General features: G+C 40.5%; 1 protein-coding gene across 11 annotated transcripts in view; it reads left to right on the forward strand.

The window, feature by feature from the left end:
• HECTD1 (HECT domain E3 ubiquitin protein ligase 1) overlaps nucleotides 1-27,490 on the forward strand; it is a 74,439-nt gene that overhangs the window by 3,678 nt on the left and 43,271 nt on the right. For all 11 annotated transcript variants that reach the window (XM_070755926.1, XM_070755968.1, XM_070755920.1 and 8 more), the window contains exons 2-10: nucleotides 1,622-1,883; nucleotides 19,411-19,645; nucleotides 21,584-21,811; nucleotides 22,999-23,280; nucleotides 23,551-23,821; nucleotides 24,324-24,400; nucleotides 24,491-24,589; nucleotides 25,642-25,756; nucleotides 27,131-27,305. In XM_070755926.1, coding sequence (XP_070612027.1) covers nucleotides 1,744-1,883; nucleotides 19,411-19,645; nucleotides 21,584-21,811; nucleotides 22,999-23,280; nucleotides 23,551-23,821; nucleotides 24,324-24,400; nucleotides 24,491-24,589; nucleotides 25,642-25,756; nucleotides 27,131-27,305 — 1,622 coding nt within the window. In that variant the 5' untranslated portion in view covers nucleotides 1,622-1,743. The remainder of the gene's footprint in view (nucleotides 1-1,621; nucleotides 1,884-19,410; nucleotides 19,646-21,583; nucleotides 21,812-22,998; nucleotides 23,281-23,550; nucleotides 23,822-24,323; nucleotides 24,401-24,490; nucleotides 24,590-25,641; nucleotides 25,757-27,130; nucleotides 27,306-27,490) is intronic.

Genomic DNA, 27,490 nt, shown 5'->3' on the forward strand with positions numbered 1-27,490 from the left:
TGGGAAGGAAGGAAGGAAAAAGGGAAGGGACAGGAACAGAGGAAGGAAGCAAGGAAACTTATGAAAGGGGAGAGTAAGAGAGGAATGAGTGAAGGGAGGGAGGGAAGAAGGTGGGAAGGAGAAAGAAAAGAAGAAATAGAGGAATGGAAGGTAAAAGAGAGAAAGAAAAAGAGCAAGAAAGAAAGAAAGAAAGAAAGGGGGAAGGGACAGGAACAGAGGAAGGAAGCAAGGAAACTTATGAAAGGGGAGAGTAAGAGAGGAATGAGTGAAGGGAGGGAGGGAGGGAAGAAGGTGGGAAGGAGAAAGAAAAGAAGAAATAGAGGAAGGGAAGGTAAAAGAGAGAAAGAAAAAGAGCAAGAAAGAAAGCTGCAAGCACCCCCCCGAGCCCCCCAGGCCGGCTGCAACCTTTTAAAACACGCGTGCCGCTTCGCAGCTGTCTCCTGAAGCCGAACGCGGAAGTTAGCGTTTGGCTTCAGGAGACAGCTCCTTGGCGCTTGTATCTCGAATTTGGGCTTGTAAGTAGAACAAAAATATCTCTCCCCTCCCAGCTCTTATCTCGAGTTGCTCTTAAGTAGAGCAGCTCTTATGTCGGGGTTCCACTGTACTGAATTTGGGTTCTGTTGAAAGACAACATAGTACCAACATGAAAAGAATTCTCTTCCTTCAAAGCACACAAGGTATTAGACCTCATGATATAAAACTATTCTAAGGAAAATTGTAATTAAAATTGAAGTGTGTATTTTTATTTCACTTTTAAACCATATAATTTCAAAAATAACTCAAGGTAATGTAGAAAAACATTTAAAATTATATCATGAAATTAATATCAATGCAACAGAACACCTGATTGGGAAAAATTATAATGTATTTTATTTGTAGGTTCACAAGTCACTCCTGTTGTTAAGCAAACTCCGTTATAATTTAAGTTGAGATTTTTTTAACCCTTGAAATGCTATTTACTATTGTTTTCTACATCAATAACTTAGAACAATAAATAATGGCATAAACATCAAAGATTTAATACAAGATTGTAATATTTCAATATATATTGCTGGTAATGTCTTAGATATTTGAAATATCCGGTAGCTAAATTTGATGCTGCTCTTCTGTCACAATTTTAGAATTTTGTATTGTTAACAATAACACTTGTTTAGATATCTGACTTCCACTTTGAAATTTGTAGTAATACCGTGTTTCCCTGAAAATAAGACACTGACATATTTTTTTTTGAACCCTGAAATAAATGGCCTTATTGCCATGCATCAGAGGCCCAATTGGGCTTATTACCAGGGGATGTCTTGTTTTGGGGGGAACAAGGGTTCCCCAAAAACAAGACATCCCCTGGTAATAAGGATAGAAAGACCAAAATATGGTACCAGACTCTTAGCTTCTTACATTCCTAATGATGATTTCTAAAATGTATAAATGTTAGCAGAGACTTTACTGCTCAAATACTGTTCATTTATAATATTTCAAGTACACCTTTTCCAAATGATTCTGGAGCACTGCAGAGTTAATTTAATGGAGTGCAGAATATATTATACTAGTAACACACATACTTATTGTCATAAAATTAAAGAATACTAACAGATAAAATTAACTACATATCTCTTTTTTTTAGGTGAAGATTGCAAACAGTTGGATTTCTTCGGAGTAGAAGATTAATTAGGTCAGACCTATTTGACTGGATTTAAAAAAGAATTTTGGTTTCTTTTTAATTTAAGAACAGACTACTTTAAAATCATGGCAGATGTGGACCCAGATACATTGCTTGAATGGCTGCAGATGGGTCAGGGGGATGAAAGAGACATGCAGCTAATAGCACTGGAGCAGTTATGTATGCTGCTGCTGATGTCAGACAATGTGGATCGGTGCTTTGAAACGTAAGTAAAGTTTTATTTGTTTTAGTTTTATGCTTGTTTATGTCAGATATTCAGTTTGATTTTTATTGTGCTGAAATGTTACTGGGAATGTGTGACAAGCATTCTTCAGATTGTATTGATGCAGAAATCTCTGTATCAATGTTGATAATCCTCTGAAAGCAGCTGAGCTAGGAAATCTCAGTAAGACCAGCTATAATGTGCTGTTTTCATTATAAAATGGCTCGTGCTCATATCAAAGGTAATATGGGTTCAAGAAGAACAGATAAATGTCCATATTAGGGCCTGCTTTGTGGTGATAAGAGTAATGAAGTATGCTTATTTCTATGTTCTTTATTGTATCTTCCAAATGTCGGCTAGTGGCCCAGTTGAGATTGACCTAATCCCTAATTCTGAGTTGGGCTTGTCTGATGAAGTTGCCTGAGGCATTATCTTGTGATGTTATCTGGGAGGTGTTTGACCTGTTAGTCTTAAGAAAGTAGCTAAGGTTCTTGGTGCTGTGAATGTGACCATTTGTGTTTGTATCCATGCTCTTCCTGGTTGGTTAATGCATGCTGGGAGATGCAGTAGTAAGTGCCTCTTTGAGAGACAGGATGGTCCCACTGGCTCTGAAAGAGGTGATAGTCTACTTCCTCTATGTGAAGGTATCACAGGATGCCATTGATCCAGAAAATTCCTTCCCAATATTTCTTTCTGAGGAAGGTTATTGAGAAAGCAGATAACCTGTAGTTTTCTTCTGGTGGAAGCAGACTGTAAAACTGTATCAGGTTTCAGACCAGGATAGAAAACTGAGATAGCTTTGGTTGCTCTTGTCAGTGAACTCTGGCAATCACATCTTGGAGATAAGTGGTTCTAATCTAGCTTTGCTTGATCTCTCAGCTGTCTATGACATTGTTCAGATGGTTTTATGAGTGGAGGCATCAATTTAGGGCAGGGGTTGGCAATCTTAAAAACTCAGAGCCATTTGTACTCATTTTTCAGAGAAAGCAAAACACCCAGAGCTGCACAACCTGGGTAGGCATGGCCAACTTGATGTCACTCCCACCGAGTCACAGGACATCCCCCTCTCAGCTATGCCTACCTAGACTTTGTGACTCTGTTTTCTTTCCTATGAGAAGCAGACTCTCTCTTTTCCCTCTCTCTTTCTCTCCATCTCTCTTTCTCCCTCTCCTATCTCTCTCCCTCTCATCTTTCTTTCTCTCTTTCCCTCTCGCTCTCTTCCTCCCTACCCATCTCTCTTTCCCTCTCCCTCCTTCATCTCTCTCTTTCTCCCATCTCTTTCTCCCCCTGTGTCCCCTTCTCTCTCTGTGTGCTGAGGAGTGATAGCTACCCACAGTGGAGGCTTCTCTTCAGGCAACCCCCCCCCCAGCGACTCCCTGGCTGCTTGTGGTGCATGCAGGGAGATGCCAAAGTGCAGCAAAGTTGCATGCGAAGGGCGGGCAGCTGCTCACTTAAGGAGGGTCTTTGGACGTAGCTCTCCTGCTCGAAGGATCCAGCCATTGTCTTGCTGTGTCAAGTCTCATCTCCCCTGCTTGCAGCTCTTCAGCTGAGCATAAAGGGAGGGAGCTACAGCCCGAAGCAGCAGGAAGTAAATTCTGCCTTACGCACAGATGTGGCGTGAAGGAAGCTACAGGGCCACTTCTGTCCTGTCCTGCCATCACCTTGCCGTCTCCCCTCCTCTCCTGCATGAGAGGAAGAGGAGGGTTGTTGGAGCAAAGGCAGCCTTTACTTCTTGCAACTTTGGGCTGGAGCCTACGCCCACCCCACTCTGCCAAAGAGTTGCCAGGGGAGGACGGGACATGGCAAGGCAATGGCCAGATCCTTAGGGCAGGAGAGAAGCCGTGTACAAAGACCTTCATTAAACAAGCAGCTGCCCATCTGCGTGTGCTCTTGCTGTGCTTTGGCATATGCGCACCTTCCTGGCCCCAGCACAGCCAGTCAGGGAGTTGTGAAAGTGAGGAGGATCACCCGAAGGAAAGCCTCCGCCAGGGGTGGCTATGTACCTCAACCAGTCCTGGCAAGTCAGCCCCAGACGCTTCTCCATTCCGGGCATTGATCTTACCTTCTCAGGCCAGTTGAGGGAGGGGAGGGCAAAGCCAGCTAGTGATGGGACAGGGAGTTACAGCAGGAGGCCCAAAGAGCCACATGCGGCTTCAGAGCCGTGAGTTGCCGACCCCTGGTTTAAGATGTTGTAGGCAATTTTTTCTCCTTTCTCTGGAACTTCCATTCTCTGTTATGTGACAGCAACATAGTTCAAGAACTGTGCTTCACTAAGTGCCTCGCTGCTCCCCCCTCCTCGAATTCAATGAAGGGCATCATCATTAATAGAGAGTGCAGTATCATCAGCATGCTGATAGCACAGTGGCAGTAGTTTTTTAGAATTTAGAATTATTTATTGACCAAGTGTGATTTAACACACAAAGAAAAAGAAAAGATACCGTACATTCATCAAGAATGTGTCTTTGTGTAATTGGATCCTAGAATCAAATAAAATTTAAGTGATTTCTTCCTTTAATTTTGGCCAGGGTGCACAAATGCAAGGTTCGACAAACCCAGGCGCCTGGTCGCCAGTGGCGCCTAGAAAATGTTGTCTGGCGCCCCGACCGGTGTGCCGCCTGGGCAGGGCGCTGCGGTGCCTCTGACCTCTCCGCTCCTGCCCGATGCCGGGGTTTCTGGCGCTCTCCTGCTGGGTCCCAAAGAAGGCAGGCAGGAAGGAGAGCTCCATTCTTCGCGCCTTTTTCCCGCCTTCCTTCTTTGGAGCCCAGCAGGAGAGCGCCAGAAACCGCGGCATCGAGCAGGAACCGGGAGGTCGGAGGCACCGGCACGGCAGCGCCCGCCCAGCTGAAGGTTCCCTGTCGTCATCGGCAAGTGTCCTTTGGGGGCCGGCGGGAGGGCACTGGCGGTGGGAGCGGGGGGGGGGCCGCGGCTGCAGCGGCACAGGCAGTCGCGGGGAGATGGCGGGGGGAGCGGGGGGCGGCTAAAGCGGCCCCGGGCACCGTTCCCTGTACGCTTTTCCAGGGGCGCGCAGGGAGCCGCGGCCACCCGCCCGCCTACCGGATTTCCCTCCGCGCGGCTGGGGAGGTGGATTCGCCGCCCCCGCCAGCCCGATCTCCCTCCAGTGGCTGGTGACGTAGTTCTACCGCCCTCGCCAGCCTGATCTCCCTCCGTGGGGGGGTGGGGGGCGACGAACCGACGACCGGGGGCTGTCCGTCCGTGTTGGGTGGTGCAGGGCAGGCACAGGCAGCCCCAGGGGAGAACAAGGGAGGGAGAGAAAGGAAAGAGAGAGTAAGGGAGGGAGAGAAAATTGAATGAAGGAGGGAGAGAAAGAAAGAGTAAGAAGCAGAAAGGATAGAGAAAAAGGAAGAGAAAGGGAGGGGGAGAAAGGAAAGAGGGAGGAAGGGGGGGGAGAGAAAATTGAATGAAGGAGGGAGAGAAAGAAAGAGTAAGAAGTAGAAAGGATAGAGAAAAAGGAAGAGAAAGGGAGGGAGAGAAAGGAAAGAGGGAGGAAGGGGGGGGAGAGAAAATTGAATGAAGGAGGGAGAGAAAGAAAGAGTAAGAAGTAGAAAGGATAGAGAAAAAGGAAGAGAAAGGGAGGGAGAGAAAGGAAAGAGAGAGAAAGGGAGAGAAAGGGAGGGAGAGAAAATTGAATGAAGGAGGGAGAGAAAGAAAGAGTAAGAAGTAGAAAGGATAGAGAAAAAGGAAGAGAAAGGGAGGGGGAGAAAGGAAAGAGGGAGGAAGGGGGAGAGAAAGAAGATATGAAGGAGGGAGAAAAAGAAAGAGAGATAGGAAGGAAAGAGGGAGAGAAAGGAATGAGAGAGAAAGGGAGGGAGAGAAAGGGAATGAAAGAGGGAGAAGGGGTGAGAGATAGAAAGGATAGACAGAAAGGGAGAGAAAGGAAAGAGAGAAAGGGAGGGAGAGGAAGGAAAGAGATGAGAGAGGAAGGAGGAGACAGAGGGGGTGAAAGCGATGTCAGGTGGAGACTCGGCAAAAAACCAAGTTTGCTTAAAAAAAATTCTGGCTCCTAAATTTTTTGGCTGGCTCCTAGATTCTGAACAACTTTGTCGACCCCTGCACAAATGTGTTTGGATTTAGTGCACAGCTTGGGGGCCCTTTTCAATTCATATCTCCAATTTCTAGAGCAGTTGACAGTTGTGTCTGGGGAGAGAAATTGCGTTGTTTCATATTATGCACCAAATTCACCTCTTCATGAAGCCCTGATTATGATCACTCATAATTGGTTCTCAATAAAGTATTGAAACACACTAGATGGGGCCACTCTGAAGGCCAATTTGAAAGTTCATGTGGCCCATAATGCAATGGCGGAGGATGTTATGGGTATGCTTGTATATGCTCGTGTACTATCTCTATTCCACAAACTGCACAGGATCAGCATAGGTTTCTGGTGGCAATTCATGGTATTGGGCTGATTGAGCCTTACATGACATAGAACTAGGTTACTTGTGGGATCATCTCCTTCCAAGGATATATCTCTGTCTTCAATCTCTGATAGAGAGGATATTCTTTGGATGCTTTGGTGGAAACAATGTGATCATAAGAGACCCAGGAGGTGTGGCGTCTTGCTAGTATGCCCAGCCCCTTAAGAATTATTTTTATCATGTCATATGACCCCGCCCTGCAGTCCATTAGAAAGACAGTAAAGACTGTGTGTCTTGGGGTCAAAATGAGTAAAGTCCCCATTTTAGCATTTTATTAAGTATTAATAAGGTACGTTGCCTTATATTGGTAATGTTTTTTTCTTGTTGTTGTATGCTGCCATGCATGGCAAGGTCTCTGTTGAGCAACTATATATTTCAGCTAGAGGCAAACAAAGTAAATCACTTCTCGGGAAGTACCAGTGTGTAATAGGACTCCAAACGAAACCATTGGGAATCCTTTTATTCTTGAGAGTTTGCTTTGCTAGCATGTGTTCACATCAGATATAGCAAAAAATAATCTTGTTGTACAGCTTTTCTGTACTATATATGGACCAATAGAGGAAAAAATTCCATTCCAGACATCGTGGGAGGATAAAAATCAAATGATAAAAATGTTTTTGCTTTCAATCTGTTTTTACTGCCATCCACCCTGCTCTCAAATGCTTAAAATCTTGGTTTTTTAAAAGGCTACTGTTACGGACAATATTAATTTAGAAGAACTTCACATGCTGATATCACAGCTGCTTCTTGGTTAAGGAATTGCCAAATGGCATAATTGCTAACAGAATTATGGTTTAGTTGCTCAACTTGGAAATGATGAGTTATTGTGGGCAGATCTCTGCAGTATGTTCTAAATCTAAATCATATATACTAGATCCCCAAATCCAACCATCTTAATTTTTATGACACTTACTTACAATTATTGAAACTGCTGATTCATTAAGAAGGTCTTGAAGATTTAACATATAGTTTCTGCTTGAGAATAAGACAACTTTTTGAATTTTGTAGGTAGTAAAATTTATTTGTATTACAGCAACATTGTTAAGAGGGGTTTTTTCCTATTTTTATTAAGTGCATTTAATAGGAAGTAAATCTTGTGAAAAAATATCTTATGAAAAGACCAAAGGAAATGTTCAACATGGATTCCTTGTCTTTTAAAAATATATTTTAAGCATTTTACAATATTTTATTTAATTTCTGCTTTCAGTGTTACATTTTATTTATTTGTTAAACAGCCAGATATATCAAAATCAATGGAAACAATAGAATAGTTAAATGAAGTAACATAATTAATTAGCTGAGTTTTGTAGGTATTTTTATTAGAGCCCACATGTTGTGTGAATAGAGTCTAATATAAACTGGTAGTGGCTGAAAAATCCCCATATAGAAATTCAAAGGAGAAACCAAAGCAAAGTGTGTGTATGTGTGTAGAATATAAATCAACAATAAACAACAAAAACTAGCATATCAATGGCTGCTTTCACTTAATGTAATGGCAAAAACCCACTGGAAAGGGGTTGTTATTTTATTTAATATCTTTGCTATTAAACTATGTTGACAGAAATACCACAAACTAAACAAAAATATATTTTATATTCTGGAATTTAGTAGAAAATTTGCCTGAATCCATGTTGTTTGATTTATAAATTACTGTTTTATAGAACTGCTGACTTTCATAATAATGCGGATGTTCATTTTAGTAATTCTGACCTGTTAAAATTAGTGTTAGTCATCTTTCAGTAGTAATGATTCTGAGAGACTGATTCATTGTCATTATAGATTTCTCTCATAGTATCATTTGAATATTTTAGCTATTATGTGACCCAGTTATAATTATTAGGCTGAAAATTATTTTTTTTTCTTTTTTTTTAAAAAAAACACCCTGTTTTATCAACCATGTTATTATTACTGGGTCTTTTTATGCCTAATTCTATTTTTTTTTAATCATTGGGGTGGTAGTAAGTGCTTTGGACAATAGAATTGAAAATGCTTTTTAGTAGAAGAGAGAAAGAAAGGAAGAAAGAAAAGAGAGGGAGGGGGGAAGGAAAAAGAGAAAAATAGGGGGGGGGGAGATACCCGTTTCCCACCAAAAAAAAATGAAAGCCACAAAACCTGGGTAGATGTGGCTGGGGGCGTCCATGTGACTGGGTGAGAGTGATGTTGAGTTGGCCATATCCACCCAAGTTTAGTGGCTCCTGTTTTTTTCTATGGGAAATGGATCCAAATGGCTCTTTGAGTATTTAAGGTTGCAGACCCTTGACCTACAATATATCCAGTATGGATGTTTTATAAATAGGTTTTGTTCATTGGAATATGCCCTCTCATTTATTTCCCTCTCTCTCATTCTCTCTCTCTAGCTCTCTCATTCTCTCCCTCTTCCCTTTCTCTTTTTCTCCTCTTTCTCATTCTCTTCCTTCATCATTTTCTCAATTCTCTGTCTCTTTCTTTTCATCCCCTTTTCTCTCTCTCATTTCTCTTTTTCTCCCTCTCATTTGTATTTTACTTTTCCTTTCTTTCTTTTCCTTCTCTCATTTGTTTCCTTCTCTTTTCCCTCTCTCATTTTCTCGTTCCAACTCTTCTCTGACCCTTTTCCTCTCCCCTTCTCTCTATCTCTCTCCCATTTATTTCTCTCATTCTGTCTCTCCAACTCTCTCATTTTTCTATCCCTCTCCTCTCTCTCATTTGTTTCTCTTTCCTTTCTCTCATTCTTTCCCTCCAGTGCTCTCATTACTCTGTCCCTCCCTCTCTCCTTCTCTCTCTCTTCCATTTATTTCTCTATTTCCTCTCATTCTCTCATTCCAGGTCTCATTTCTCTGCCCCTCTCCCTCCTTCTCTCTTCACTCCAGCTATCACACCCCATTTCCCCCACAGCTCTTTGTCCCAGCATGGTGGGCACGAGCTCCAGCCTGAAGGGGCGGGAGGCAAAGGGTGTCTTCAGCAGAAATGTGGCGCTTCATGCTCCGACATGAAGGGGACCACCTTTGGGGCTGAGCTGCCTGAAAAGGTCACACAATTGTAAAAAGGGACGCTATGGTGGAAGAGAGAAAGCACCCTAGCACCCCTTTTTGCAATTCCGCATCCTTTATGGACAGCTGCCAACTGCGGTCCCCTTCATGTCAGCTCAGTAAGTGAGGGGGGGCAGCTACTGCTGCCGCCAAATGTATGGAGGGAAGAGCTCTGGCTCTCCAGCACAGCGTAGCTGGCTACTCACCTGGGCGTGCAGTGGCGACAGTGGGAGGAGGAGTCGCCATGGCTGCCCCGTGATCCCGGCCCAGGACGGTATCCTGCTTGTGTGTGTGTATGAAAGATAGATAAGAGAGAGAAAAGGGAATTATCAGATCCCCTTTTCTCTCTCTCATCTCTCCCCTTCCCCCTTGTACAGCAGGGAGACAAGGGCTTCCTTGAGTGCAAATGTGATATGAAGGCAAATACAAGGCTGCTTCATTCCTGCATAAACCTCCGACCATCGCCTTGCCATGTTCCTCTCCTCCCCGCAGCTATTTGGCCAAGCGCGGCGGATGCAAGATCCTACCTGAAGAAGCAGGAGGCGTGGCACTTTGTTCCTGCACTAAGGCTCCGGCGACCTCCCTCTCTTTCTCATTACTCCCTGGCCTGTTGGCAAGTTCGGGAGGGTGCGCATGAGTGGGGAGACCCTCCTCAATCAAGCAGCTGGGTTCAGCCAAAGTTCAGAAAACGGATGCTTGGGATGGGCAGGTGCTCGCTTGAGATGGGCCTCTCCACTTGTGCGCAACTTCCCGACCCCGCGACAGTGACCAGGGGTACACACATACATATAGACACACACACACACATTTGTGCATGTTTTAAATCATTTAGTAATCATGTAACATTGTTATGTAGGACAACAGCATTTGTGTGACACATTCTTTTTTCCACAATGACAGATAACTAAGAACTATTTTGTGGCATCTACTTCGGATATCAAATAATGTATAAGTTTTTGAGTTCTTTAAAGTTGCTGGTTAAGGTAGTACTTAAATTTAAAATATAGGAAAAAAGGGGAGGTCACTATTGACCATGAACCTCATTCATTGAATGCTAAGACTGGGCTACATATTTTCAAATTAAAGTACATTACAGAGTGTAAAAGAGATTGTTGATTATTCTAGCTTACCCACACGATGTTTCAATAGGGGCAAGAAGGAAAAGCTGGAAATGGAGGAACATATGTCTAAATACTTTGATGGGATGATGCATCTTTTAAATTTCAATATTTAGTAATATTTTTGTTTAGAGAGCTAAAAGAGAACAAATTAAATTTCTGTAAGCATTTATTTAATGAAATTTATACCCTGTGCACTGCAGCAGTGGCTTTTATCAGCAAGTGAGCCATCACATTGGCAGCAGTTAAAAGTTTTCAAGCACAGGTTCCTTGACTTTCAACCATTCATTTAGTGACCGCTCAAAGTTATGATGACACTGAATGAACCTCTCCAAAGATTACAATTGTGGCAGCTGCCCCTGATCACATGAACAAAATTAAGATCTTGACAGCTTGCGTCCCTTTATCCCTATCTTCCCTATATTTGCTCTTTTGACCACTGCACACCATGCTCCCTGCCACCGTAGCCAACTTTCACTATTTTCCTTCTCCCACAGCTGACCAGGCCTGCCTGTCCTGATCTTTCACAACTTCACAAGGCTTTCGCCTTCAGGTCATTCAAAACATCTTAGGGAAGATTTATTTATTTATCATATTTATTGCTTCCTATCTTGTGGTTTAAGATGACACTGGGGGCTTATCGCATGGCCACCAACTGCTGTGCAAAGAGCCAGGCATGCCACGTTAGCATTGTGAGCAAGAAGGCGGTGAAGATCAGCTGGGGTGGTTGGGCCTGGGCTGAGGCAGCTATGGTTTCCTGGAACAGGAAGAAGCCACTTTGCACCCTGTTACTAGGGGTTGGATTTGAAGCCTCCATGCTGAAACTCAGGGGTTCTTGCAGTGTGAAGCCCAGTCCCAGTCTGGTCCAATGGCATGGTGAAAAGGGGTTCTTGACACATTGTAGTTCTGGACCTGACAGAATCCCTGAACCACAATGTGAAACCTTTGCAGCAAGAAGCCTAGCCTGGCCCAGCAGCATGGCAGAAAGAAGCTTCTTTGTGCGTTGTGGTTCTGAGGCAGCAAAAAGATCTTTTGTACCATGATGTTGGGCTGCGCTGCGCTTCCTGCAGTACCATAGCCAAAGTATGCCAAGAAATGCCACATTCTTTTCCTGGTTTCTGCCACTTGCACACATGTACCCGGGTTCTCCTTCTTCTGTCTTCCTGAGCGCACACCACACTGTAACATTGCTTCAGTTTTCACATATACCACCCCTCCCACTGCCAACTCCTTGCAGCACTCCCACACACTTTACCAGGGACCTCCTCTGCTTCCTGCTTAACCCTCACGTCTGAAATTACATCAGCAACTGGGACTGCCAGTATGACTAAGCAAGATGGTCATCTGCCATTGCACTTTACGCCACATTGCTTAGCATTCCGGTCTCAATTGTGGTTATAAGCCGAGTAGTATCTGTAATGCTATAAATAGTCCTGAATAAAGTGTATTGTAGTGATTGCTATAGCAGTCTAACCTGGAAGTTTAAAAAAGGGATGTATTTGGCACTATATTCTCTGACTCTTAAGAAAGTCACAACTCATATAACCAGCCTCTCTTGCTCAAAAACCACCTTGTCACTGACTCCACCTGTTGTGCAATAGTTCTGAGTTCAGGAAAACCTACAATTTACATACACACTTCTTTATGAATAATGTAACACATCTTACTCTAGATTGAATAAGTGCATCAGAAAATCCATGGGTTTCTGGAAAAATTGTAGTTGGGATTCAATTTTGGAATCCATCCAGATCCTTATAAGATAACTAGCAGACGGGAACACTGCATCTTATGCAATACTACAGGTACAAAATAACATTTTAATATTCCTTGTTGATACTTACCCATACTTATGGTGGTATCAGCTGGTAGGTAGGAGCTTTCTATAGAGGTCCACTTGCCATATTGTTTGGACTAGATAGATTAACTGAGTTGGAAGGGTCATCTAGTCCAACCCCCTGCTCAAGCAGGAGACCCTACACCAGACCTGGGCAAGATGCAGTCCAAGGGCCGGATGTGGCCCGCCCGCTGTCTGTGACCGGCCTGCAGAGGTCAGTCCAACCTGTGCGCGCGCTCATGCGTGCGCAGGCAAAAACCAAAAACCGTGTGACGTTTCCAAAAGCCGCGCAGCGTTTCCAAAAGCCACGCAGTGGAGTTGGACAGTCTCGCCACCTGTGTGCAGAAGCAAAAAGCAAAAAAGCGGCAGTCACGTCGTGCCTGTTGCTCAGCTGATGGCGCTGCCTACACCAGAGCTCTCACCTTGCCCTCTCCACCTTTCCGATAAGTTGACTTAACCTTCTTCGGGAATTCGCTGCGGAACCTCTCCCACCCCCAGTGGGGGAAAATCAGGTTGGGGTGCAGGGAGAGAATTGGAAGACTGAGAATGGAGGGAAGGAAGGAGGAAGGGAAGGGAAGGGAAGGGAAGGAAGAAAGGAGAAATGGAGAGAGGGAGGAATGACGGAGAAATGGTATTACTCTGGAAATATAAAAGTATTAAATATGAATTTCTCTCCCCTTTTATGAAAAGCAAACAAGTTCCTTGATAGATAAAAATAGAAGTAGAAAGAAACTAGACAACTTTAGGATTAAAAAAAATGAAATAATCAGGTAGCATTATATGAATTGAATTAATTATTAACTTAAAATTGAATAAAGGAACTTTCTAGGATCATAATGTTTCATAATTTGGAATTATAGGGAATGATAATGACAAATGATTTCAGTTTTTTTTCATTTAGTATCTGTTACCAGCATATGTATACTATATACCAGGAGTGGGCAATTAATTTATTATAATAATATAATAATAATATAATGTAATGTAATGTAATATAATATATAACTTTTCTAGATAAGAACTGTGTGTTCAAGATATAATATATATAATTATATATATAATATATGATATAATATATAATATAATAATATATAATTTATAATTATAATATAATTAACTCAGTTCTACCCAATAATAGACATTATTGGGTAGAACTGAGTTAATTATATTAGTCCGCCCCTCTAAAACCATCCCAATTTCTCATGCGGCCCTATGGCAAAATTAATTGCCACCCCTGCCCTACACCATTTCTGACAAATGTCAGTCCAATCTCTTTTTGAAAGTCTCAAGTGTTGAAACTCCCTCAACTTCTGAAGGCAAGCTCTTCCATTGGTTGATTGTTCTCACATGCACAAAGCTCCTCCTTGTTTCCAGGTTGAATCTTTCCTTTGTCAATTTCCACCCATTATTCCTTGTCTGTCCTTCGGGTGCTTTGGAGAATAGCTTGACTCCTTCCTCTTTGTGGCAGCCCCTCAAATATTGGAACACTGCTATCATGTCTCCCCTGGCCCTTCTCTTTGCTCAACTGTTCTTCATATTTTTTAGTCTCCAGTCCCCTGATCATCATGGTTGCTCTCTGTACTTTTTCTAGAGTCTCAATATCTTTTTTTGTAGTGTGGTGACCAAAACTGGATCCTCCAGATGTAGTCTAACCAAGGCTTTGTAGAGCTGTATTAGTATGTTACTTGTTCTAGATTGTATCCCTCTGTTAATGCAGTTTAGGATTTTGTTGGCTTTTTTGGCTGCCACTGCACATTGCTGATTCATGTTTAGCTGATTGTCCACTAGGACTCTGATCCTTCTCGCGGTCAGTGCCACTAAGCCTGGTTTCATCCAGTTCATATGTATACTTTTGTTTTTTTGTTTTTTTTACCTATGTGTAGGACTTTACTTTTTTCTTCATTGAATTTTGTTAGTTAGCCCAGCGCTTAAGTCTGTCAAGATCTATCTAGATCCTGAATCTATCTTCTAGGATCTTTGCTATTCCTGCCAGTTTAGTGTCATTTGCAAATTTTATTAGTTCTCCTATTCTTTCATCTAAATCACTTATAAAGATATTGAAGAATATTGGGCCTAAGATGGTACCCTACTGCTTACTCATTGAGTACAGTTAACCAGCCAGTTGTGGATCCATCTGGTGGTGAGGTTGTCTTTCCCTCTTTTCTCTAGTTTAGGAAGAAGTAGGTTATGGTCTACCTTGTTGAATGCCTTGCTGAAGTCTAGGTATATTATGTACACAGTGCTTCGCTGGTCTACTAGTTTAGTCACGGTGTTGAAAAATGAAATAAGATGATCTGTTTTTAATAAACCCATGCTGGTTGCTTGTTATTATTTTATTCATTTCTAGGTGTTGACAGATCTGTGTTTTTATTATCTTGGCCAATATCTTCCCAGGTATTGGTGTTAGGCTGATTGGTCTGTAGTTTCCTAGTTCGCTTTTTGCCCCTTTTTTGAAGATGGGAACCACATCAGCTTTTCTCGAGTCCTCTGACTGGACTATAAGGTACACTATACCCAGGATATAAGGTGCACTTTAACACCCCACCCCACCCAAAAAAGTGAGTGGAAATGTCTGTGGCAGAGATCGCTGCCATGGCCTATTGCTGTCGCAGCAGCCCATTTATAATGATTGGTGGCTAATCAATGGTGATGGCAGCGAATGGGATGAGACGAACAGGTAGCACAGGCAGATTTTCTTTCTTGTTTTCCTCCTCTAAAGTTAATGTGCATTTTATAGTCCGGAACGTCCTACAGTCCAAAAAATACAGTGCATTATGTGTGATAGTGTGTGGGGGGGGGGGGGGGGGGGGGGAGGAGAGGAGAGATGAGAATTCCATGATGAATAACCAGGGGCAAACAGTTCATCCAAACTAATAGTGATCAGAACTGCCACTTGGTAAAAAATTAAAACCACTGCTCAACCTAGAAGGGTACGTGATTTAGGGATCAACCACATAGGGATAGGCAAATTCCTCCATCCAGATGCTATTGGATGGAATCTGCAAAAATGCTCGCACATTTTTGCTCTTCGACTTTGAGCCTCAACTGTAGAGCATCCAGAGGTCCTCCAGGAACTTTCATAGCTATTTATTTATTTATTTATTTATTTATTTATTTATTTATTTATTTATTTATTTATTACTTAGATTTGTATGCCGCCCCTCTCCCTATACTACATAGTTCAACTCCTTTTGTTTTGCAAAACCTCCCATTGAAAGGAAAGGATGGAGAGCAAATACAATTATCTTACACTGTTAGATTGCAAAGTTTATCTTTAAGTAAGGAAGAATCACTGCTTTCTACAAGGTATCTTTTCTCTGAGTAATATTGATTATCTTCCAAATCCAACTCTCATCCCATGTGTCACTAATCAGAAAATCCAGGGATGGCAAGGATCCAGTCTGCAGATGATTCTGTTCATACCATAGAGGACCCTTTCCACATGATCAGAGACATCATTTAGTTAATATGTGGCAAATAATTGTTAGATATCTTACTGACGTCTAAACTAGTCTATCACCACTGTAACTTACGACAATGATTTCCATTGCACAGAATGAATAAGTACTGCCCTTAATTCTGTCATAAATCAGTTTTACTGGATAATACTGCCTTCCAACATAATACTAGGGAATTATCTTCTTTCCACATGATTTAATGCTTTATAGTTTATTAAGTACTCTTTTATCTTGTCTTGTTTATTTTTCTGACCTGGAATTGAGAAACTTTTTCAGTGTTGCACAGGGAGGCTTTCTGTTGCCACCTGCAAAGTTATTCTGAGTTTGGTAGCTCCTTCATAATAGATCTGGAAGAACAGGAAGTTATTCCTGCTTAATTGTATGAATACAGAGAATTCTGTGTCAGCAGAATCCTGTTATTGGATTTCATCTGTTATGTGGGAAAGCCATGGCAGCTGCATTGCGCAAAGCAGCTTTTACAATAGTAATATGTTTTGTTGGATAATTTCATCTTTCTCAAATGAAGTTTTCCTTATTTTCTTTCCATTTTTATAACCTTATATGAAATTGTTAATATATAATCTGCCTGTTTTGCTCCAATGTTCTTGCTAAATTTAAAGTATTTGTCTCCTTAAATAAAACAATTTAGATTTTTAAGAAACATTCCTTTTAAAAAGAAGGCTTTTAAGTGGGGGAAAAGCCAGTCTTCCTTCAAATAGCTAAATAAACAGTTCATTTAATAATCACAATTGGAAGACAATATTATTATACAGTGAATAAAAAGAATAGCACAGAAACATGTTGGAATTACAAGGTTGTACAGTGATCCCCCGATCATTGCGGGGGTTCCGTTCCAGGACCCCCCGCAACGAGCGGGTTTTCGCGAAGTAGCGCTGCGGAAGTAAAAACACCATCTGCGCATGCGCAGATGGTGTTTTTACTTCCCAGCAGCGAGGAGCCGAAGATTGGGGTTTCCCCGCCGCCCACGCAAACTCCTTGCTGCTGCCGCGCCCGCCGCTCGCCCGCCCTGAAAGGGAAAGCCCCCCCAGGCCGGCTCCGATCCCCCCAGGCCGGCTCCGATCCCCCAGGCCGGCTCCGATCGTTTTAAAACAGGCGTGCCGCTTTTCCGCTGACTCCTGGCGAACTTCCCCGCTTTAGGAGTCAGCGGAGAAGCGGCGCGCCTGTTTTAAAACGATCGGAGCCGGCCTGGGGGGCTTTCCAGCAACCCCCGAGCCCGGGTTGGGGGCTCGGGGGTTGCTGGAAAGCCCCCCCAGGCCGGCTCCGATCGTTTTAAAACAGGCGCGCCGCTTTTCCGCTGACTCCTGGCGAACTTCCCCGCTTTAGGAGTCAGCGGAGAAGCGGCGCGCCTGTTTTAAAACGATCGGAGCCGGCCTGGGGGGCTTTCCAGCAACCCCCGAGCCCGGGTTGGGGGCTCGGGGGTTGCTGGAAAGCCCCCCCACGGCGGCTCCGATCGTTTTAAAACAGGCGCGCCGCTTCTCCGCTGACTCCTGGCGAACTTCCCGGGCGAAGGGCGGGCGAACGGCGGGTGGCCGGGCGAAGGGCGGGCGAACGGCGGGTGGCCGGGCGAACGGCGGGCGAGCGGGTGCTGGGGGGGGCTTTGCCCTCCCGCCAGCAAGAGGGGGAAGACCCAGGGAAGCCGCCCAGCAGCTGATCTGCCCGGCGCCATCTACGCATGCGTGCCCATAGAAAAAAGGGCACGCATGCGCAGATGGTGTTTTGACTTGCGGGTTGAAAAATCACAAATTAGCCTGTTCGCAATGGTCGGGAACGCAATAACCGGGGTATCACTGTATTTCATATAAAAAGGAAGCTAGGAAAATAAGTTTATGTTTAATTTTAAACCCCATGTTCACCTCCCAATATAGGCTACATAAATTGATATAACAAATGCATACAAATATTTTCATTGAGTCAGATCAATATTGCCTCAGTACTGTTTATAGTGAATGCTTCAGTTCTCCAGGGTTTTAAACAGAAGTCCGTTCCATCTTCTTTTTTTGCTTGCAGAACATGGTACAGTATAGTATTATCCAGCAATTTCCTCTTGTGTTTGTTACTGTATAGTATACATTTTAGATAAAGATTGTTTCCAAATTTGTTTTACTGCCAATGAAAAGAACTCTTATTGGAAGATTAAATTCTATGTGGCCTATTTCTCTGTGTATTATTCCCAGATCTCCATAGATTTAGAACATCTGCCTTACTCCTCTCTGGTATACTATCCAATAATTTCTGCTGTATGATACTGATGTAGAATTAATCTTTTTTTTAAATTCAAGGCAAGTCATTTGAAGAAGTTAAACTATTAAATTCACAATGAGATATTAATTTGTAGGTGTCTATTATTTTGTCATCTTGCAGTTAATCTGTTGTGTAGAACAGAAAGATAAACTATATTATGGTTCGGAACAAACTCAGAACTACAGCTTTATACCTGCAATTATAAATATTGGCTTGATATTTCCGCTTAAAAATATTTCTGCTTATAGTTAGGGGTTCTCACTTTTTGTGATCCTTTATGTACCACAATCCTTTCTAACATATATTGCTTTCTAAAGTACTTAAATAATATCCAGAATAGATTTTTTTCCCTTTTTCTCTTTGCATAGGATTGCAAACGAATGCAAGCAAGTTGTTATCTTGCAACCAATACAACCAACATATTGTAAAGATTTATGATATCAGTTCATCTTTAAAAATATATAATACTGCATTTAATCCCATATTTGGGTCATGCTTTTCGAGAGTAGCCCTCCTACAAACTATTCAAAATCATTGGGTGTCAGGCACTTTTTTACTTCAAAAAAGTGCATCAAAAACTGGGTACGATTTATACATCGAATGCTGCAGGGGGTGAGTTGGATAGCAGCCAGCAGCTGGAAGCCTTCACGTGCTTTGCCGGCTGTTCCCTAAGCTGTCCGGCAGCCCCTGGCTTCCGGAGGGCCTCGCTTCCCTCCCCGTGGGAGACCAGCAGGTGTTGGCCAAGGAGCCCTCAGAGCAGGCTGAAAAATGGCTCGGGTGAGCGGCTGTGGCCGGGCAGGGTCCTCCTCTCCCTGGCTGAGGAATACCCTCTGTCCTTCGCTTCAGCATCAGGGAGAACACAAGCGGCATCTCCGTCATTTTCAAAGCCTCCTGTATGACCGATTCTCTCTCTGGGAGCCCCATTTCCCCCTGCTCCGCACGCCCCCCTTTTCAGCCTGCATTGCAAAAGCGCTTTCCCCTCGGTTTAGGGCCTGGTGCTCTTCTCTCAGGGTGGGGAGAACGGAGCCATAAGCGCTGCCTTCAAACTCCATGCAGGGTGGCCACAGGCGCTTCCGGTATTCTTCAGCCAGGCAAAAGATGCGGTGGCGGAGGAGGATGCCTGAGAACCTCCACTGCCGCGTCTTTTGCCTGGCTGAAGAATACCGGGTTTCTTCCCGTGTAAGTTTTAGAGATTTCTGGCATATTGTGTCACCCTATATTTTGTTAAAGTATTTTATATTTTGACCTTCAAAATAAGGCTTTCTCTTAAAATTAAAATATCAGCTAAAAAAGAACATACAAATAATATTAATTATACTCATTTAGTCTCACTATTAATCTTGTAAATACCGGTAGGATAAATATGAACAATGGAGAATGAATTTGTCATTTATAGACTGTATTTTTCTTTTTTCAGATGCCCCCCTCGAACTTTTTTGCCAGCACTATGTAAAATTTTTCTTGATGAAAGTGCTCCTGACAATGTATTGGAGGTAACAGCTCGTGCCATAACTTATTATTTGGATGTATCAGCAGAATGCACTCGACGGATCGTGGGAGTAGATGGTGCTATCAAAGCACTTTGTAATCGTTTAGTAGTTGTGGAACTTAACAACAGAACTAGTAGAGATTTAGCCGAGCAATGTGTAAAGGTAGGTTTGTATTTTTCATTTCTCACCAAGAAAAGTTACAAAGCATGTTTTCAGTAATATGTATGCAGACAAGAATTTAGTTGCTTTAAATTGAGAGTTTTGCTAAATAGATGCAATATTTACAAAAGCATATATTCACCACAGCCTGCAATTAAAGCCTTAGTGTGCAAACTATGCTCCACGACTTATGCATCAGTATAGAGAAAACATACCTGTATGTATAAAATACCCATATAATATGCACATGCATATGTACACATACATAGTATAGTTTATTCCGTTTGGATTATATAAGTAATTATATGGCATTGTTGTTCATTCCAATTATACTACAGAAAGTAAATATCTCCATGTTTTTGGCATCAAAATTACATATCAAGAACATTAATTAATCAGCTTTGCATGAAGACGTCTAATTTCAACTAAAATAATAATAAATTTATTGTCATTGTCAAAACAACAAATTGTCATTGGCAACGAAAGTCGTTGATTTGATTTTCAAATCAAATCATGATAGAAAAAAGTATTGTATTTTGCCAGCATTAAAAGCAAATTTTGAGGACGTGCTTCAGATCCTGTCAGCTGGCAGGAACTAAAAGATGCCCCGTTTCTGCAGTAGATCCTACATATTAAAATGATCCCAACCCTGTTGATATAAAGTTAATTATCTTGGCTGCAGTGTATATTTATTTTGGATGCTTTTATTGTTTAATAATGTTTTTGATTGTTTATTGTTTTTATAGCATTGGAATTGTAAGATGCACAGAATCATTGATGAGATAGGTGGCTATGGAAATTGAATGAAGGAATAAATATGAAAGCACTCCTGATTCATTACTCCCAAGTGTACTTTTTGCTTTTCTATATAAGTCTTTGTTATTGTTTGGACTTCAGTGCTGCCTGACACCTTATGTGTAGTTCTTGATATATGATTCACAATTGAGTCCAAAATTTTCAAGGCAGTTGTTAAGGGAATTTTGCCCCATTTTATGACTTTTTGCCACCGTTGTTAAATAAATTGCTACAATTAAGCAAATTATATGGCCATTAAAAGTATCTGCTCCCCTCATAGATTTTGCTTATTGGAAGCCAGTAGGGAAGGTTACAGATTTCAGGAGTATAGAAACCTGGCTTAACACTTTATTTTTAGTTTTCTCTATCAAAAGGAAAAGTTACCTCAATCTTGCCTAGTACTTTTCAATCTACCTGTCAATCTTATGACCCCCTTCTCCCACCCTGCCCACATTCTTCCCTAACTGCTAAACAAATGGCTTCTTTCCAAAGGGGAAAAAGTGTCAAGATCTTTTCCTTTTGTAGGGTTGCCAACACCTGAGAACATTCTAATCAGATTGGCATATAAGAATGTTGTTACCTTATTGTTTCCTGTTTGCAACTGTCATCCACTGTCTTCTATAAAAATTGTACAGCTTGATCTTCAGATACTTAACTGAAAAACTTAATAATTTAAATATGTGTGACAAATCTAGAAAGCTTTATTGTATATTGAAATCTATACTATGATGTGAATTAAGTCCCAGAAAAAACAGTTTGCATTAATTCAACCAAATACTAATAGAGTAGTCATAAAACCTGAATAATTTCCTGATACTGTTTTATGGAGATTTGTTTTTGGAAGTTGCTTTTTTATATTGTTATAAATATGCTTTCTTCTAATTATCTTCTCTATTTCATTATAACATTTCTATATTATTGTGCTGATGTTTTCTGTTTAGAGCCTTACTGCCATTTCTTTTCCCATCTTTTCTGTATGCACACAAGTAATTTTGGTGGCTGTGCCGTTTAATAGCATGACTTGTTCTTTTACCTTAAAGAAAGGCATGTTCATTAAAAAAAATATTGATTCAGTAAGATAAGAGAACTTTAGGAGCGTGGGATATTTTTGCTATGAGTTGATGCCAAAATTCCATTTGCATTTAGGTGCTGGAACTTATCTGTACCCGTGAATCCGGTGCTGTGTTTGAAGCTGGAGGGTTGAACTGTGTGCTGACATTTATTCGTGATAGTGGGCATCTTGTTCATAAAGATACTTTACATTCTGCTATGGCTGTGGTATCCAGACTTTGCGGGAAAATGGAACCACAAGATTCTTCTTTAGAGATCTGTGTTGAATCACTCTCAAGTCTATTAAAACATGAAGACCATCAGGTAAATAGTTAATAATCTTGATGACCCATGTAATTCCATAATTATATAGGTCATGTTGCCACATGTTTGGAAATCTATAAAAAGAATTTTAAAAAGTTGAATAATCAATTATATTTCTCTTTTAAAATTTCTCTTGTAAATTAACTTAGGAACTTGGAAGCATTAGGAAATGTTTCCCACACACATGTGTGCTAATTGTTTCTGACTCTAGGGGCAGTGGTCATCTCAATTTCTCAGCCGAGGAGCCAGTGCTGTTGAAAGATGTCCCAGTGGTCATGTAACCGACATGACTAAATGCCAAAGGTGCACAGAGCACTGTTACCTTCCCACCAAAGTGGTCCCTACTTTTCTACTTGCATTTGTTACGTGCTTCCAAATTGCTAGGTTGGCAGAAGCTGGGACAAGTAAGAGGAGCTCACTCCGTTACTTGATGCTAGGGATTCGAACTGTTGATCTTCTGATCAATAAGCTCAGCAACTTAGCTACTGAGCCACCGCGTCCCCTATTGGAAGCATTACTGAATATTTGTTTGTTTGTTTGTTTGTTTGTTTGTATGCTGCCCCTCTTCATTTATTAATATAATATTTATAACATATATTACTGTACTTTCATTGAAAGTAGTGTACAGGGTTTTTTCATTTCCATGTATTAACCCCACCATAATTCTGTGCTAGAAAGACTTAAGGTATCACACTCAGCTTTATGGTTATTTGGAGATTTATATGTGTCCTAGCTGAAATTGTTGCTGTTTAAATCCTCTCGGTTCAACATTGAGAAATGCAAAACTGTCTTTTTCCCCCCTTTTGTCATTAGAGAAAAGAGTGCACATAAAAAGGTAGCTATTTGGGAAGAATTTAAATAAGGTAATGTTCTGTTGGGCAGAACAAAGATAGAGGGCTAACTTTGGAAAATTATTTTTCTCTCCTGCTTCATGAATGAATGAGGCATACTTAAAATAGGAATAAGCAAGGATTCTGTAACTGAACATAATTGTGCATTTACAAACTAGAGTAGCTTTAAGGCTACAGTCTGCAGCAACACTAGAATATCTAAAAATGTCTGAGTGTAGTCTTGCATAAGTACAGCTTGTAAGTACACAAAATAAGAATCCTGAAAGAACATGTCTCATGGTTCTTTGAGAATAATAACTCTTTGAAAATATTCATATAGGTATCTATTTTCTTCAGGTTTCTGATGGCGCATTGAGATGTTTTGCTTCACTAGCTGATAGATTTACTCGCCGTGGAGTTGATCCAGCACCATTAGCCAAACATGGACTAACTGAAGAGCTGTTATCTCGTATGGCTGCAGCAGGTGGTACTGCTTCAGGACCATCTTCAGCATGTAAACCTGGACGAAGTAGCACAGGGGCACCAACTGCAACAGCAGACTCTAAATTAAGTAATCAGGTGTCAACTATAGTAAGCCTGTTATCAACTCTTTGCAGAGGTTCTCCTGTAGTAACACACGTAAGCGTTCTTGGAATACTGTTACCTAATAGTTTAAAAATATTGTTTGCTGACATATATGATCACATTTGTGCATTCTAAAAGCTACAGATGAGAAACAATGACTTTCATATTTATATTACTATTGTACATTGTAAATTATCAGTGTGTTAATTTAAAAAGTTAGCAGTAACAGTTGATTTATATATAAAACTCACCATTGGGGGGGGGGGGAGAGATGATATCCCTTTCTCACTGGAACTTCTGAAGTTATATTTCAATTATTTCTAGGATCTCCTAAGATCTGAGCTTCCAGATTCTATAGAAAGTGCATTGCAGGGGGATGAAAGATGTGTACTTGATACCATGCGTTTGGTAGATCTCCTTTTAGTATTACTGTTTGAAGGACGGAAAGCATTGCCAAAATCAAGTGCTGGATCCACAGGAAGAATTCCAGGACTTCGTAGATTGGATAGTACTGGGGAACGTTCCCATCGGCAATTGATAGATTGCATTCGTAGTAAAGATACCGATGCTCTAATAGATGCTATTGACACAGGAGGTAAACAAACTGTTCTTGTTCAATATAATTTTTAATTGACCAGGACTTTTAATAGGACTGACTATATAGTGGTACCTTTGTACTTGTCCTTAATCAGTACTTGGAGGAAGAAATAGTACTAAAAATGAGTAACAAAGAAACCATGTCACCCTTTGTTTCAGCCAGGAAGTATCTCCTGTCTCTCCCTTTTCCTATGTCAGCAACTTTCCCAGTATGACTGACCTCCCGTCTGCCATCTGTGGCTTTCCCCCACTTGCTTTTGCAGTGTCCTTCCTGACATGGCCTATTTCCTGGCCATTCCCATATCCATCCACCTCTTCCTATCACAGTGCATTGAGTACTGGGACATTTTCATATCAAAAGTACCAGGGTACCCCTGTATATTTAGGGGTGGTTTTTTTTTTAAAGGTTTGTGTGATGTGCAAGATATTTGCTAAAAGTTATTGTTTGTTGTATTAGCTTTATTAAATAGAGCAAGGGTTTTTTTTCCTCTTCTCTACAGCTTTTGAAGTAAATTTTATGGATGACGTAGGACAGACCCTCTTAAACTGGGCCTCAGCTTTTGGAACTCAAGAAATGGTAAACATGGGACAAAATAATGGGATTAATGTTTTTTTCATAGGGGGAATGTAATAAATAAAGCTAACCTGTTCTTCTTATACAAAACAGGTTGAATTTCTCTGTGAACGGGGTGCTGATGTGAATAGGGGTCAAAGGTCATCATCTTTACATTATGCAGCATGTTTTGGAAGACCACAAGTAGCAAAGGTGAATTTTATAGTGACCATTTGGCCATTGCTCTGTTTTTTAAAATAATGCAACAGTAGAAATAAATTAACCTACCAATGTTCCTTTCTAAAAGAAATCTAAATTTGATTTAAGTACTGTATATTAAATACTTCCTGTGATGTACAATTTGAAAGAACTCTGTTTTATTGATTGCTCACTCATGAAGCACCTTTTCATTCAGGCTTCTGAATTTGTTCACTGATAGATTCCTTAACAGCTGTCACAATTACAGTAATATAAATTCATTTCCATATATCATCTGAAATATTTCCAAAGGTATAGAAACTTTTTTCTCCTTGCCATTTTTTTAGGCATTCTTTTTTTATGCTGTTATTTCATTTAGTCCCAAGGGCTTTTCGGGACACCATCTTATCAGTAGGTTCAAAGATTTTATGTAATTTTAGGTATAAAGCCTGTTTGAATTTTCTGGAATTTAGTATGTTTCTAAAATATTTGCTCCATATAGATAGACTATAACTTCTATACAATTAAATGAGAATTAATAATTAGTATAATTTGTTCACAATGACTCTCTTACCAAAGGTATTATCTTATTTTGTTGCCGATATTTCACACAAGAAACTGATAATTTTTCAGATTTTCTCTCCGTTTTAATAATAATTCCATATCCAAAGCATACATACATGATCTAATTACATCTTAGTAGATCTCAAAGCATGATATGGTTCCTGAGTCTATTTTATGTCATATACCTTCAAGGTTTTGCAGATTTTCTGTGTTGTGATTCATATATCTTCATTACCAAGAAGCACAGTCATATTACCTTATCATAAAAGAAAACTTTACATGTATCCCAAACTATCTCCAAATTGCCAGCTCTCTTATTTATTTGAGGGGGGGGGGAACTGTCTATATCTTTTGATGTTCCATAAAGAATGAAAATACCATTGCCCACCAAGCAGGATGGTTTTGTATAAAGTCAGCTTCGATTGCATGATTAGAAATTAAATCTGAATTAATGTTACATTTTTCAAATAAAAGTTTAGCAATAAACATTTGATTCCTTGTAGACTCTCTTGAGACATGGTGCCAATCCAGATTTGAGAGATGAAGATGGAAAGACTCCTTTGGACAAAGCTCGTGAAAGAGGACATAGTGAAGTAGTTGCCATTCTTCAATCTCCAGGTAAATGTGAAAAGTTGCTGGTCTGTTTTTCTTAAAATTCAGCTTCAATATGTAAATATCAAAATGCATTTGGTTAGCATGTTTTACAACATAATTACATTGATTTGGTTATTGTTTATAGTTTGAAATACTGACTGTTCCAATCAGTGTTATTTACCATTGCCTAAAGTAAAGTAGAACAACATAGGAATTATGAATGTTCATCTGGTATTGATTGTTGCATGATTTGAACTATGATGGGGAAAATAATATGTATAACATAATTATGGAGGAAAACATTAGTTTAGTTTGACATTTCTGAAACTGCAGTTCAGATATAGTAATACAATTACTAGCCAATAGCAAGATGATTAAAATAATAATATGATTTCCTTTTTATGGTACCAATTGTCAAATGCATAAACCGCTACTATGTATTTTTTCTAATTATTTGTTTATTTTTTAATTTATTAGATTTTATAACTGCTATATCAGAGCATCTCTTTGCAATGTACATATTACAAAGTATTTAAACATATAGTATCCATAATATAAAAGATAAATATAGTAACTTGGAGTAATGTAAACTTGGAGCAATACATCAAGATACTGTATTTAAAATGGCCTTGGAAAAGTTCTATTTTAATTTGCTTCTATAAAGAAAATGTTTTTAATATTCATATTGTAAAACAACGGGAGTTGAGTGGCATATAAATCATTATTATTATTATAGCTGGTCTAACTTCCTGGGAGAGGTTGTTTCACAGTGTAGGATTACCATTATGGTAATGTCTCCTGGTCTCAATTTTTCTAACTTCACAGAAGTAAAGAACTACCAGTCACTTTTCCTGAGATGTTCATATTGGAACATCTCAGAATCAAAAGAATCAGTTCTAGTCAAATATAACATGGTCTTGAAGGTACCTCGATATCAAGTTGTGGAGAGCCTTATAAGTTAGAACCATTCTTTTGAATTGGTCCCAGGAACAATTAGATCCATAACAGAGGTTCCGTAATACAGAGATAATGTGCTGTACTGATAAACAGAGATCACTATATTTTATATCAAATGCCATTTCTGAGTCATCTTTAAAGACAGTCCTGTTCAGATCACTTTACCGTATGTAGTTTGACTGGAACTATCTACTGAAGAAGCTCTGGAACTAATGGAACACAGTTCCCTCAAGTCTTAATAGCTGTTCCAGAAAACAGTATGGTTGATGGAATCAGAAACTACTGAAAACAGAACCAGAAGACCCAGACAAATATAATCAACTGGTATAAGCAGGGGTGTTTTTGTCTTACACCCAAGTCTGAATCCTTCAGAAAATCAGTACAACTGATCAAAATGCTTTTTAAAAACTTTTGATAGAAATTTCTTTTTAAAAATTGTAGGTGACTGGATGTGCCCAGTTAACAAAGGAGATGAAAAGAAAAAGAAGGATGCCAATAGAGATGAAGAAGAATCAAATGAGCCGAAAGGTGATCCAGAAATGGCACCAATATACTTGAAAAGACTGCTACCTGTGTTTGCGCAAACATTTCAGCAAACTATGCTGCCTTCAATAAGGTAAAAAAAAGGAAAATAATATTTTCATGGACGTGAATTGAAATTATCAGATTTATAGTATTCTGACTTTTTAAAAAATCAGCTTGTTGATTCTTCTCTCAAATTGCCATATTATTTATGCTTATTGTTATCCTAATGCTCAAGGTTGATTTTGAGTTATCATTCTTCGTATTCCAATGTTATTC

Source organism: Erythrolamprus reginae, chromosome 1, assembly GCF_031021105.1.
Source record: "Erythrolamprus reginae isolate rEryReg1 chromosome 1, rEryReg1.hap1, whole genome shotgun sequence".
Classification (NCBI taxonomy): domain Eukaryota; kingdom Metazoa; phylum Chordata; class Lepidosauria; order Squamata; family Dipsadidae; genus Erythrolamprus; species Erythrolamprus reginae.